Source organism: Thunnus albacares, chromosome 10 (genome assembly GCF_914725855.1).
Source record: "Thunnus albacares chromosome 10, fThuAlb1.1, whole genome shotgun sequence".
Lineage (NCBI taxonomy): Eukaryota > Metazoa > Chordata > Actinopteri > Scombriformes > Scombridae > Thunnus > Thunnus albacares.
The window spans coordinates 30,912,839-30,926,685 of record NC_058115.1 but is presented as its reverse complement, the minus strand read 5'-3'; the positions used below and the strand labels follow the sequence as shown (position 1 = coordinate 30,926,685).

Here is a 13,847-nt window from a genome sequence, read left to right as displayed (position 1 = left end):
AGTGATACAAAGGGAAAAGTCTCCTAGAAGCTCTTATTTAGAAGCTCAAGATTTTCTTTTTATTCGACCAAATTTCATTCTGTGGTCTCTGATGGCAAATCTCTGAAGACAGGAGTCAAGAGATCGAAGAACAAGAAACGTAACAAGCTTCCAATCAGAAAGTAAGCTCTCTCTCTCTCTCTCTCTCTCTCTCTCTCTCTCTCTCCCTCTCCCTCCAGAGAGAGAAGCTTAAGTCACCAACATTTGATCTTTGACTCGCTCCATCCTCTTTCGGTATAAAGCGTCTCACGCTGGCTGAGTCGGGTAATATGAGCACGCTCTGTGTAGCTTTAATAATACGGTGACATGACAGGAGTTTAGAAGTTTTTGAGAGTCTGCTCATCTGCAGCAACTGTTGAAAAACTGCAGTGCAGCTTTATACACAGCAGTCAGCAGAATGTCAAACAGGACGACCAACTTTCAATATATTGTTGTTGTAGAAAATGCTACAAAGAAAGACAGAAAGGTACCAGAACATATAGTTTAGTTTGTTTACTTGTTTGTGTCCTTTCTACCCTGATTCTTCTTCTGATGGCATATGTGTCTCCCTGTATTTTGAGATGATTGAACACCATTTCCGCCGAGTTACAACACATTGCTTTACATTTCCATCGAAGGTCACCTGAAAGTGAGCCGTTGAGTGACAGGAGAATGTTCTCATCCTTCTATCTTTGCTTAGATTTTCTGTTTCTGGTTTTGAAAATATACACGTACTCCCCTGCTTCTGTCACCACTAAGGCTCATGACCGGTTTGTCCTCAATAAGATATAAACTCTTCCATCTTATCTAGGAAACATGATTGCTCGCTCCGTGGCCTGCTTTCCATTTTGATCAAGATGTACGTCAATTATTTCAAAAATCAGAGTTTCAGAAGAGATTTGATATGGATTTATTCATGAAACCAGCCTCTAAACAAGCATACTTTATCATACTTTCCCTCACAGCCATGCAATTTAGAGCAATCATTTTCCACAATTGTCATCTTTGCAAAAAATAAGGTAAACAGTCTTCTGCTTTTTTTTTTTTTTTTTTTTTTAAATCCACCCCTGAAGGCCACGCTGTGTCCTTTTTCCTCACAAACACACACACACACACACGTTCACACAAACACACACATTGCGCTCTCTCTCTCTCTCTCTCCGTTGGCACTTATTACCCTGCTCACGCATTAAAATCCAGGCGGCTGTTGAAGGCTAAATCTCTCTTATTTAAGATCAGCACCGAGAGGTGTGTTTGTGTACGCCTCGGTACTTCACACTCCTTACAGACTCCGCCATAATAAAGTAATATGTCCTTGTTTTTACTTGACGTTTAATTTGAGCTCTTTGGTCCGTGCAGCGGATGTACATTTATGCTCTGGTTTGCCTTTTTTTTTTTTTTTTTTGCACTCGAGTGCAACGATAAAATAACATGTTCACACATAGTGTGTATAGTGTGCTTTGATTGCTTTGGTAAAGCTCTGGATCATTTATTCTCTAAAGCATGTGTCTGTAGGCTTTTTGTGCTGCTATTTCTGTGCACTTAAACTTAACATCAGTGCGACGTGTCAGAAAGGCATTCTGCATATCAAATGGATTTTTCATGAGCTGGCCAATATCATTTGAGGAGGCAGGAATGCCTGTGAGCATCTCTGACTGTATGTTTTTTTTTTTTTTAAAGCCATTTCCTCCCTAGACCATTTCCATTCTTTCTTTTGCCCACTTTAAAGACACCTGGCTGACATAGACACTCATATATTTGTATTGGTCAGGTGAGGAGAAAGATGTGCATAGAAAGCTGAGACTAAAACAAAGCTGATCAATTCCAAACCTCAGTATAGATCGCTGCTTTTGTTCAGCATTTAACTTAAGTGTTTTTAAATTAGGGTGGACAAGTCTGCTATAGTGATCTACAATGAAGCATATCTCATTTCATCTTGTTTATTTTAGTATATTGAATTTAGGAATATCAGCATGTATTTAAAGGTTATCCAAGGCGTTACTCATAATGTGTTGTAATTACAGTCGTGAAGAGAGATTCCTCTTAACGAGGATTCAGAGCAAAAACAGTCCAGTCCATATTCAATGAATGAATAAGAGGGCTGCATTATGTCACGCAGACTCAATGCGGCCTTAGCGTGGGTGTTTATACCTTGATGACACGTTGCAGTTGTGCTTGTTTAGAGCCCGTCGTCTGCAGCTCTTCACCTCACTGTGGCTCTTTGTTGTTGTACAAACGGGTGAGTAGGAGTGAAACTAAACTCCAAACCTCCCAGACTTATAAAACAGAGAGAATGACATCATTTTACCGTAATGCAGGCTTTAAAACCGATATTACGATATCCAAAATCTAAGACGATATCTCATATCAGGATATCGATATTATATTGATATATTGCCCTAAAACAGAGGTTTCTCTTTAGTCACCAGTACAGCTAACCATGTATTGATGCTACCACACAATCTCAGCTTTAATTTTCAACTAATCAAAGACATCAAATCAAAGCACTTGATCATATTGAGATCTATGTTTGTCTTCTGTTGTCTGTAGCTCAGTGTTGTTGCTGCCTACAAAGAGATTTTTCATCTCACCGAGGCTTTCCCAGTGAAAATAAAGATTAAATTAAAAAAATAAAACTTCTTTTACCTTGTACTTTTTGTAATTTTAAAGAACCAAGAGCCACGATAAATTGAATCTGTAACTTTTGATGAGTGTACATCCTGTTTCCCGCTCGGCCAAAGGTTTTGATTGCTCTTCCAATGTATCCTAAGGGCTGAAATAATCAATTTAATTTCCTAAGAAATTCTAGCCATTTGTAGAGGAAAAAGAGAAGGAATAGATTTGCGAGGACAGCCAACCCCCTCCAACAAAAGTTTTGTAATTGCATTGCGAGGAAATGTTTGTACTTTTCTATGAGCCCCCCGCTAGATATACCCCCCCCTCCCACCTGCCCACATATAGTGTTTCTTAGTCAAGTGGAAATTCTTTTTATTTTGTGCTTGAGCCATGGTGACTCATATTAGCTTGAGGTGTATACAAAGGACTGTTAAGGTAAAGTCCACAACACTTCACTTTCCCCAGTAACAGCAAAGTACAAATAAAGTTTGTTAAACTGTCTGAAGTTGTCTTCCTCCCTGTAATGTGATGGCAAAAACTGAACAGGGTTATTTTGTATATGATGATAATTTAGGATTAAAATACACGTTAATAACAACAGTATGTGTGGTTATCTACAGCAACATTTAAATTAGAGATGACAGAAAGTTGTAGAGCTGCAACAAATAGTCGATTGATCGACAAAATATTAATTTTGCAACTATTTTGTTAATCGTTTTAGTTCTTTTTTTTCTCAGATGTGAGTATTTGATGCTTTTCTTTGTCATATACTGATAATAAACTGAATATCTCTTTGGGTTTTGGACTGTTGGTGGACAAATTGAGATATTTAAAGACATCACTTTGAGCTGTGGGTAATTATTGCCGGATCACCACATTTGAACATCACATTTTCACTCTTTTTCTTACATTTTATAGACCAAATGATTACTGTGACTGGACGGCTACATACGAGTGGGAACCCAAATTATAAAGCTTTCAGTAGCACCTTTCTAATCCTCTCCAATGTGCTCTCCTTGAGATACGATGCGCTTCTATCTCCCATTTCCTGGAAACATTTCCTTCAGTCATCTCTTGTCACTTTGTTCAGAGCATCCTGCGTTTCTTCCTGGATTTCTTCCACGGTGGTGAATTTTCTCCCTTTCAGTCCCTATTATTACTTTTTTTTTTTTGTGCCCCTTCATGCAGATCCAGTCACTCTGTCAGCAAAGGCTTCAATACTTTTCATAATATTTCAGTCTGTACCAAAGTGGAGGATCTAAACTGTTGTCAATCAATCGCCAAATCGTTTAATCACACTAGAATTAAGCAGAAATTACCCGGTCAACCACCATGGTACCACCAGCCATGACACCACTTCCACTGCTACAGCATTTCTTGCGGCAGAAAAAAAAGTTTCAGTGCGTCTGAAACCCGGCTAACACTGTGGCGTGACTAATCTAAAGCACAGTTGGCTTGAAGTGGAGTTTTTCTACCTCTGTCAGCTTATTGGAGTGAGGAGAAAAAGCTGATTGCTGACTCAACACGGTGATGGAGCGGTGGGGGGAAGCGGGAGGTGAGCCAGAGGTTACATTGATAGAGAAATGGAGGGGCAACAAGTAAGATAGAAAGAGGAATGATTCAGACGAAACAGCAGAGGAAAGTTTGTTTGATGCCAAGTTAATGATTGTTAGAGATCACGGCTGTTTAGTTAAGTGATATACTCTGCTGGCAGTGATGATGAGACTGCGTCAGAAAAATCGCAAATCAGCACATTTAAAGAGTTTTATGACTTTTTAAAGTCTTTTGCAGCATCACTGTTTATAGATTTGTCATTGACTGGGAGGACTGGCAAATAAACCGTCTAGTGGCTGGAAAAATTATGGCCTCCTCCTTACTGACAGTCAGGAAAGATGGTGTTCATGAAGAAAAATGTGTTACCAACTAACCCCCCCCCCCCCCCAACAACACTTTAGGTACTATAACCTGAGAGGAAAAACATAACATATTGTCCAACCCAGTAGCCAAAAGCAAGTTCAGTTCTCCATTAAAGGATTTATTCTAGATGGAATCATATCTGCAACACAGAGCAAAGTTATATCTTGCGGCAAAGTCACTCTGCTCTCAACAAAACAGGGAGAAGCCCCATCATGCAGTAGAGACACTCAACCGACATATGAGAGATTATTTACAGATATAAACTCTGTATCGTTGTATATGTATATATCAAGCAATAGGTAATAAAAAATATATGTATTAAAAGATGTGTTTGAGGTATTTTAGAAACTGTTGCTATTACACTTGTCTACCAGAGACAAGTGTACAATGAACTGTAAATTGTTCTGATATCTTCATTAAACTTTAAAATATCAATAACAGTATTTGCCTCAAAAATCCAGTATCAATTGGACTGTAGATAATATAAATTATTATTATCAAGTGATAGAGTGGCATTAAGTTTCTGACTACAGTTAATTGACTTGTTTTAGTCTCTTCAGGGAGCTTGAAGCTCTGATATCTAACGTCTGTTTGCAGAAAAGTCATTTCAGTCAACAAAGTAGTTTCGTATCTTATTGACTAGCAAAGATTTTCTCCGCCAACAACCTGTCTGTTCCTTTCCAAGTTTTTTTTTATCCGAGAAGGAGATTTAGTTCAGACTTTTTAATAGGATTAATCAATCAATCAATCAATCAATTTTTATTTATATAGCCCCAAATCACAACAAAAAGTCATCTCAGGGCACTTTTCATAAAGAGCAGGTCTAGACCGTACTCTTTAATTTACAGAGACCCAACAGTTCCCCAATGAGCAAGCACTTGGAGACAGCAGGGAGAAGGCCCGTCATGCAGCAGAGTTAGTGACATGCATTGATGTTACATGAATGCATATAGATGGAGAGGAGGAGCTCAGTGCATCATGGGAAGTCCCCCAGCAGTCTAGGCCTATAGCAGCATAACTAAGGGCAGATCCGAGGCGAGCCTGGTCGGCCCTAACTATAAAGTTAAGTTAGCTAATATTTAATTATTTACCCAAACAGTATTAATTTAATGACTTAATAGAAAATATATGTTTAAATAATAATTTTATCTTTAAATCTTAGCGATGGTTTTCATGTTGAGCTGACATTGAGTTCTGAGTTTCACTCACTGTTTTATTCCAATGAAATAAACACACTGCGTATATGATCAGCATATTACTATCGGGCCCTATGAGACATATTGTCTTCATTATCTTCCTGCTGTGTTATAGCAGAGCTGAGTCACCTGGCCTCCAATAAAGACCACCTCCACTAACATCCTGAATATTTATACACTTTTATGTAAAACAAAAGTTTACCCTCAGGAAGAAAGAAAAGAGCAGAGATGCAATTTCACACAGCAAATGCATATATTTAATGAGTGTTTACACCACCAGTCTAATTACCGCATTGATCACCGGACAAGACACATTCAGCTCTTTGTGGCAGACCACCTCCGCTTAACAAAATAATCATGTCGAGGCATTTACATAAGATCTACTCAGGAAATGTTGTCCAAAGCCGTCAACTGTGAGGAGAAAGTGGTTTAGGATTGTTTAACCGCTGTCATTAATATGATGGAGACTCTTTTTTTATGCGGCTGGTGTTTTTGACTTTTGCACGACTCGAGCTTTTATTTTCTTGAGCGTCAGCCAAGTTTAATCTGTGTGCTGCTTGTGCTGCTGGCTTCACGCTGAGTAGATCCACTCCAGACTAATTAACATTAGCATATGCAGACCTTGACTGCTCACTTGTTGTTGGTCTCAGTGAAAACAGCCCGGGAGTCTGTCGGGAGGAGACTGAGCTTCTCTCCATATTTAATGACCTGCAGTCCACTGAGCAGCGGATCAGCCAGCTGCGGGTGTGCCAGATGAAAGCCAGCTCCCGTGTGACCGAGCACGAGGCGGCCCGGCCCTGCGGCTCCTTCCTGCCTGGTGATTGCTTGCGGCGAGGTGAAGATTCTAGGAGGGCGTCTAGTACGTCCTGGTTGACTGCGGAGAAAAGGAAACTGCGGCGCTCTCGGCCAATCTTTGATCCAACATCAGATGATCCCCCCCCCCCCTGCTGCTGCCCTTTGCTTTATGGCTCTGGAGGAAATTGACTCCACTTGGCTGAGGAGCTGTCTCTCCAGGCGGAGTTGTGGCTTCAGTTCAGAAACGGCCCGCTGGCGATCTAAAGGCGGCCCACATCCCTCCGTCCCCCTCTGAGTCTTGCGATGACCTCTGTCATCTTGTTTTACTGTTTATTCACCTGTGTGTCTGCTCTGCTCCACAGGTGGCTCATTAGCCCAGCTGGGAACACCTGGCACTGGTGTTCCCAGGTGATAAAACCCGGCCGCTACTAGCAGCTCCTCTCACTCTTCCTCTGACTGCTTGTTGCTGATTGCAGCTCTCTGTTCTTCCCTCCAGTTATCCACTTTGATTTGGTTTAGTCATGTTGCCTTAGTTTGCTTTGTACAGCACCCACACACACATCTACCACTCATGCACATCACACAACTGGTTATACCGACATCCACACCCCATACTGCAAATATTCAGTCATCACGGCTGAATTAGGATAATAGTCGGCCTTGATATTCTGTATTTGGTTCTCCATTGAAGCGGATTTCCAAATCTCCTAATGTCAAACATTTTGTTAGAAATCTTTGATGAGCGCTTTAAATTTTAGCTTCTCCATTTATGAAGAAATGCTGGAGAACCTGCAGTTAAAAGACACGAAAAATATCGTAATCTTTTAACCTCTCAATGATCTAAAGAGAGTTATTTACACCTGCAGCTTCTCATATTTAGATAAGTGCAACCTTTCTTCGCCTGGTCTCAACCAAAAGTCACCTTGCTATATACAACCACATGGCATTTAAAAACTGTGGGAACTCTTTCTCCCTTTTATCCACTGTCTGCATTTTCCATCTGATTCAAGCAAAAGTGCTACATAGAGGTTTGTATCAGTTGTTCATGTCTTTATTTATGTTTAATTTACTTAATTTAAGGAGCATCTGCAGCTCAGGAGTTCTACTATATGCACACTTTCATGGCTTTCTCATCCTCACAAACACTTGCAGCTTTGCAGATCCGATGACCGAACCTAGAAAGTGCACCATCGACGAGGTCACTCATTCACCTTGGCTCTATCGAACGCTCTGAAACTTTACCCAACATCAAAAAAACCTTCATCATTACGTTTTTTTTTTCCTCTTCTCCGACGTCTTTGTCGTTCTCTGAAGGGGTTGTTTCACTGTGTGGAGCGCTCTCCGGCATACCAAGGCCCCAGCAGGCTTACAGGAAGAAAGTGGAGTATTTTTTTTTTTTTTTTTTCTTTGCTTGTGTAAGATCGGAGGTTGTACGGCCAAATTAGTGTGCTCGCAGCATCCCCTCTTCAGCCCTTTGAAGCTGCCTGATGATCCACGCTCTACCCGCTTTCTCAGGGGATAGCAGCCAGCCTTTTAGCTACAGCCTCACGGTTTATTTGCTATGAAAGCTCAGCACGCTCTTTAGGTACGCCCTGCCCCTCCCCGTCTCCCTACCCCTCCCCTCCCCATCCCGCTCGCCATCCTCCTTCACCGCTGCGCCTGCCTTGTTTGATGGCTCGGAAAGCTTCAAATGTACTTTGAAGAGCACCCTTCAACGGCGAGGGCCTTTTCCTAAAAGTGACAGGTTTACTCCCCGAGAGCATGTGGCGGCGATGTGCCTTCGCCGTACTTGTCACATGAAAGCTCGACCTTGCCGTCGCCCCATAGGTTAATTTGACAGGGCTTTGTGAACACGCTGCGGCGGGCAATTGATTATGGTTCAAAGAGTCTTTTATCAGCCGCTGGTAATGGGTGTCCGACGTACAGAGTGAACAAGAACACCCAACCCATCTTCTCCGCTCACCACGGAGAAATGGTAACGGACAGGACGGGGAGATGAGGAGTGTGTATCGCCGCTGTGGTGTGTGTGTGTGTGCGTGTGTGTGTGTGTGTGTCAGCAGGACGGTAACACACACGTCGGCCGTGTCAGAGCGGGGCGCTTGTTTTGTCCTATAACGGCTGCCTGTCGCTGTTTATGCCTGTATCCATGGCGACATGTGAAGGTGATGCAGGTCCCCGGCGACCGTAGCAGCACGGTCACCGCTCCCGCCATCACCTGGAAAAACAGTCCCCACAATCACACCTTTATTGTCTCACCAGGACTCCTCTTCTCTCAGCCGCCTTTATTCCCCAATCACAGTTCACCTCATTTCTCCAACTCATACTCAGCCCTAGAGTAGATGAAAGTGAAGAAACTGTCACATGTTGGGTTGTTCTGACTTCCACCTTCAGTTCCACAAACTTTTTACTGATGTCAGGAACAGCAACAGTTTTATACATTAGTGAAGATGCTTGAAATAAGTCTTCTAATTGCGAGTTATCCTGAAAAGCAGTCGGCTGTGACGGTTCCGAAATCATTTATGACAAACGACCATGACAGAGTTGGTGTTTAAACAGAACAGAACGGTTTATTTTTCAATCTCTTGAGATTTTTGATTTAAAAATAAGAGACTGGATGGGTCAAATAATGAAACCAGGCTGTTTTCTTCTCATTTTCTGTATTGATCAAAGTCACAGTCTCTCCTTTAAGTTGAATTGATCAGCGTCGCACGATGTAAAGAGACTGTTTTTTTGCTTTGTGCTGCGACAACATAATAGAAAAGCTGAAATTCTGATTAAAACATAAAACATCTGCTGTAGATTAACCGACACTAGTTAATTATGTTGTGTTGTGGACTTTATGTTGGAGCCGTTGAGTTGATTTTTGTTTTATTAGAGTCTGTTATCTATTTGAGAACGTGCTGAGCTCTGCAGATTTGATTGTGAGTCTAAATTGCTCTTAGTGCATCTGCTGGATCATCAGCAATAGAGCGCAATGATAGGACGATCGAAAAATGTTGACGACTGTGAAAGTTAATCGCCGATACTTATTCAGATGTCTGACAAACCTGCAGTCTGGGTGCTTAGTAATATGATTCTGGCTTGAAACTTACATTCATTTTCATCTGCAGATTGTGAGCAACAAGCAATAATGATTCCAGTAACATATGACACATTTTTTCCAGTCATCATTGCTCAAGAACAACAAAGTAACACTTGGTAAATAAACATCTTCAGAAAGGAAATACTGTCCGAGTTCTAATTAGAAGTTGCAGGATTGAAGTGGGCATTTTCACTGCAGCTGCTACACAGCAGCTGGAGTTGATTGATATTTTATGTGTAGCCATGACAAATAATCCAGTCAAAAAAAAAATCTATTAACCAAATTTAATTTTATCCCTGAGCGCACCTCGTAACCGCGCCTCTCAGCTGAGGACCAGAAGAATCTCTCTCTCATCCTCTCTCTCTCTCTCTCTCTCTCTCTCTTCTGTCTTCCAGGTGCTCTCGCCATCCTGATACCGGAGCTGGACCTGGTCATCTCGTTGGTCGGCTCGGTCAGCAGCAGTTTCCTGGCGCTGATCTTCCCGCCAATCCTCCAGATCATAACGTTTCACACCGAGGGCCTGTCGCCGTTGGTGACCGTCAAGAACGTCGTCATCAGCCTGATCGGGTTGGTGGGATTCCTCACGGGAACGTACATCGCCATCGAGGAGATCATCAACCGCAACGTACACAAACACGAAGAGACGTTCTCCTCCTACATGGTCCAGTGATGGAATGAAATGACTGTCGGCAGGTGGAAGTAAACCCCGCCCCCACCCCCACCCTCGGGGGCCGATCGGAAAACCGTTTTAGGGCACATTTTTAAAGTTTTTTTCCTTCACGTCTTTGATTTGCTGCTGCTCGGACACGGCAGCCGTTTAATCGGATGAATCGATCCCGTGTTTTAGCAGTATGAAGCTGTACAGATTCGTGGTGAATTGGTGTCTTGTTTCATAATGTGCTGCACCATTATACCACAGTGTCCCGTTATGTCTGTCATACGTACCTACTGGCAATTACTTACATTTCATCAAGTCCAGCCACTTAGTGCAATGTAACGGTAACATAGTTATTCTGGTAAAAGCTAAATGATTCCTTCAAAAGATATAATAGAGGGCATGTTTGTAGAGAGAGTTTATCATTTCGACAGCCTGAATATATCGATGTGTTTATGTTTTAGTCAAAGATTCAAACTACCTCACAAACTGGTAACAATTTGGTCTTTCAAACTTTTTTTTTAACATCCAGATTAGAAGCTGTTGTGCAGACTTTTAACTCTCGGCTCAAATGGCTTTTCATTTAGAGCGTTTTCAGTTACACCAACCACCCAACACCTCATTTAGAAAAAAAGGAAAAAAAAACAAACATTTTTTTGTTGCACTTTGATTTATGCCTTATTCAGTAAAACGGCGCACTACTTTGACATAGATGACACATTACACAAACCTTCAATGAGGTAACTGTAATATAATAACAGTGATCTTTGAGGGGGGGTTTCTAACAAAAACCTATAACGAAATAGGGTTGGGTGTCGAAACGGTTCTGAATTGGAACCAGTCCCTGTTAATAAGAACCAGCGGGTTCTTGGAAGAAAATGTGCTTTTCATTTTCACTTATCAAATCCTGACGGCGAGGTGACGATATGATCTGCTGCCGGCCGTCTGTCTACATCAGCGTATGCGTCAAAGCATGCGTGTTAGGCTTTAAAATATGCACAAGACCCGTTTGAACGTAGGGAAGCGTATTGGATTCAGCAAAGAAAACGAAATACGAGACCTTATCTCATAATTATGACTCATGTGTCTCATAATGTTTCAAAAAAAATCTGCAGCGAGCAGTTCATGAGAGCAATATCTCTCCTGGAGTTTTGTCTTTTTATCAGAGTGATCTTTACACACAATAACTCCTGAGATCAGACGCTACATTAGCGTGAGGTTATTGGTCATAACACTGCACACAGTTTTATTGGATTTCAGTTTTTGGTTCGAGTTTATTTGGGAAACACTGCAAACAGCAAGAGACATTAAAAAAGTTAATATTGAAACGGTGAAAAAGACTAAAAGAGCTGGAGTATCCTGCCATTTAATCTGAAATTTTTACTGTATTATCAGAATTACAAGATATTAATGAAAAAGCATCTTTATCTTCCAAAGCCTCAGAGGTGGAAATAAAAGAGATAAAGATGTTGTAATCATGAAATACAGACTCTCAAATTTTTAGAAAATGGCTAAATTTAAGTACCTAAATAATTAAATGCAGGAAGGAAGTATGACACTGCGACATTTTTACTGTATTATCGGAATAACAAAATATTAGTGAAAACGCATCTTTATCTTCCGAAGCTTCAGAGGTGGAAATAAAAGGTTCTGTCTTCTCAGATGGTGATTAATAAACATATTTACCTTTTTTCATATTTACAAAATCCAGCTTGTGTAATTATGAGATACTAAGTAAAACACAAGAGATCTAGATGTTGTAATTATGAAATACAGAGTCTCAATTTTTTAAGTACCTAAATAATTAAATGCAGGAAGGAAGTATGACAGTGCTGACTCAAGTAAACACAAATAGAAAACATCCATTATCTTTATGTTACCTTTTTAAAACACAAAGGAATCATAATTTATCTGGTCTTTTATGACAATTTTGATGTTTTTCTGCAGCCTAAAAGTGCTGACAACGCAAGTAAAGTGTGTTTTTTTTATTAACGGTCAACTTATCATAGTTTCTATTCTACGTGTGAATAGAAACGATGGGGAATCAGGATTTAATAAGAAGTTATGAGCACAATCAGAATCAATAAACCCAACCCTAGAACAACAAACAAACATGGCAGACAACAAACTCCAGACGTAGTTTTACTGTATTCACGTAGGAGCTCTTCTGTGTTAACACCTTTTGTTCTTGTCTTTAAAACTTATTTTTTTGGATCTGATTATTTTCTTATGTGTTTTTATGTTTTAATGTATTTACTAAATTAATGGTTGGGTATTTTTCAATAGATTTTTTTTTTTTTTTTTTTTTATTCAAACAGCATGCATTTTTTTTTAAAGATGTACAACTAACGACCCTTAAAATTGTAGTTTCAGTAATATAATATAATGTGTATATTACATGCAGAGCCTCACCTGTAATGTATGATATAATACTTCCAGTTTAAATCACGAGCTGTAGGTTGTTACGAGATTCTTAAAACGAGCCCATCCATCCTGCTTCGGTAGGCAGACTAAAGCCGACATGTACTGTAAGTTCATCATGAAGCTTCTGTACTTGTTGTGTGTCGTCAGTGTTTATGTGGCAGTATAAAGAGGGCTTATTATTTTTTATTTTTTTGGCGTGGTAAAAAAAAAAAAAAAAAAAAAAACTATGAGCCTTACGCGTAAAGGATTTGTAACAGCTGTCGGTTTGCATCGCAGCTGCAAGTTGCAAATGTTTGTTTTTGTGTACAGTATATATACATCTGCTGCACAAGTATTTGTTTGCACACAAAAATGTTCTTTTAAATGGTAAAATAAGTATTTTTTCCTTTTTAGATCAACTATGAATGGATTTATGAGAGAAAACAGTTTGAATGAGAATTTTCTCCAAACTTCCCACTTGGACACTTTAGGATGATGATGATGATGATGATGATGATGATGATAATGATGATGATGATGTGCAGCTACCCAAAGAAGACAAATTTCACTTTGCCCACTTTTATTTAGGGCTGCAACTAATGATCAGTTAATAAGTGTTTTATTTCCTCATTAATCAACTGTTTAGCCAATCAGAACCGTCCAGGTCAAACTGCTGCAGATCATCAGATTGGACAGACTGAAGTACAAATGTTTGGGATTTTTATTTAATAAATGACTTGAAACAGATAACATATTTTCATTTTTAGCACTCTTTCATTTCTTTTACTCCCTGCTCTGAATAAATAACATTGAAAATTATCCACATGTGCTCCTCTGTTTGTTTTTTTTAGGTCGCTGCCAAAAACTCTTTCATCTTGTTACTGTGATAGAAGAAGTCAGATATGGACAGTATGTCTTATTTTTTTAAAGGTCAGAGGTCACAGCTCGGTTTGATCTTGGCTTTTACAGACTTGCAGACTTAACGGATGCGTATCCAGGAAGTCTAAAAGTGGAATTCTGCAGAATTTGTTTGGAAAATTAATCCACAGCAATGATGTAAATGGAAAATAATACTAATTAGTATAAGCAATAATTAGCTTTTTTCATTTCTGTTTCTATAAATGCATTAATACAGTGAGGTTTGATAATGCACACACGGAATATT

The 13,847-nt window shown here is 40.0% G+C and overlaps 1 protein-coding gene across 4 annotated transcripts in view; it reads left to right on the top strand.

Annotated features, from left to right (window-relative positions):
* Positions 1 to 13,501, top strand: part of slc36a1 (solute carrier family 36 member 1) — a 48,135-nt gene extending 34,634 nt beyond the window's left edge. For all 4 annotated transcript variants that reach the window (XM_044363293.1, XM_044363297.1, XM_044363295.1 and 1 more), the window contains exon 12: positions 10,020 to 13,501. In XM_044363293.1, the coding sequence (XP_044219228.1) occupies positions 10,020 to 10,294 (275 nt within the window). In that variant the 3' untranslated portion in view covers positions 10,295 to 13,501. The remainder of the gene's footprint in view (positions 1 to 10,019) is intronic.
* Positions 13,502 to 13,847: the final 346 nt, after the last annotated feature.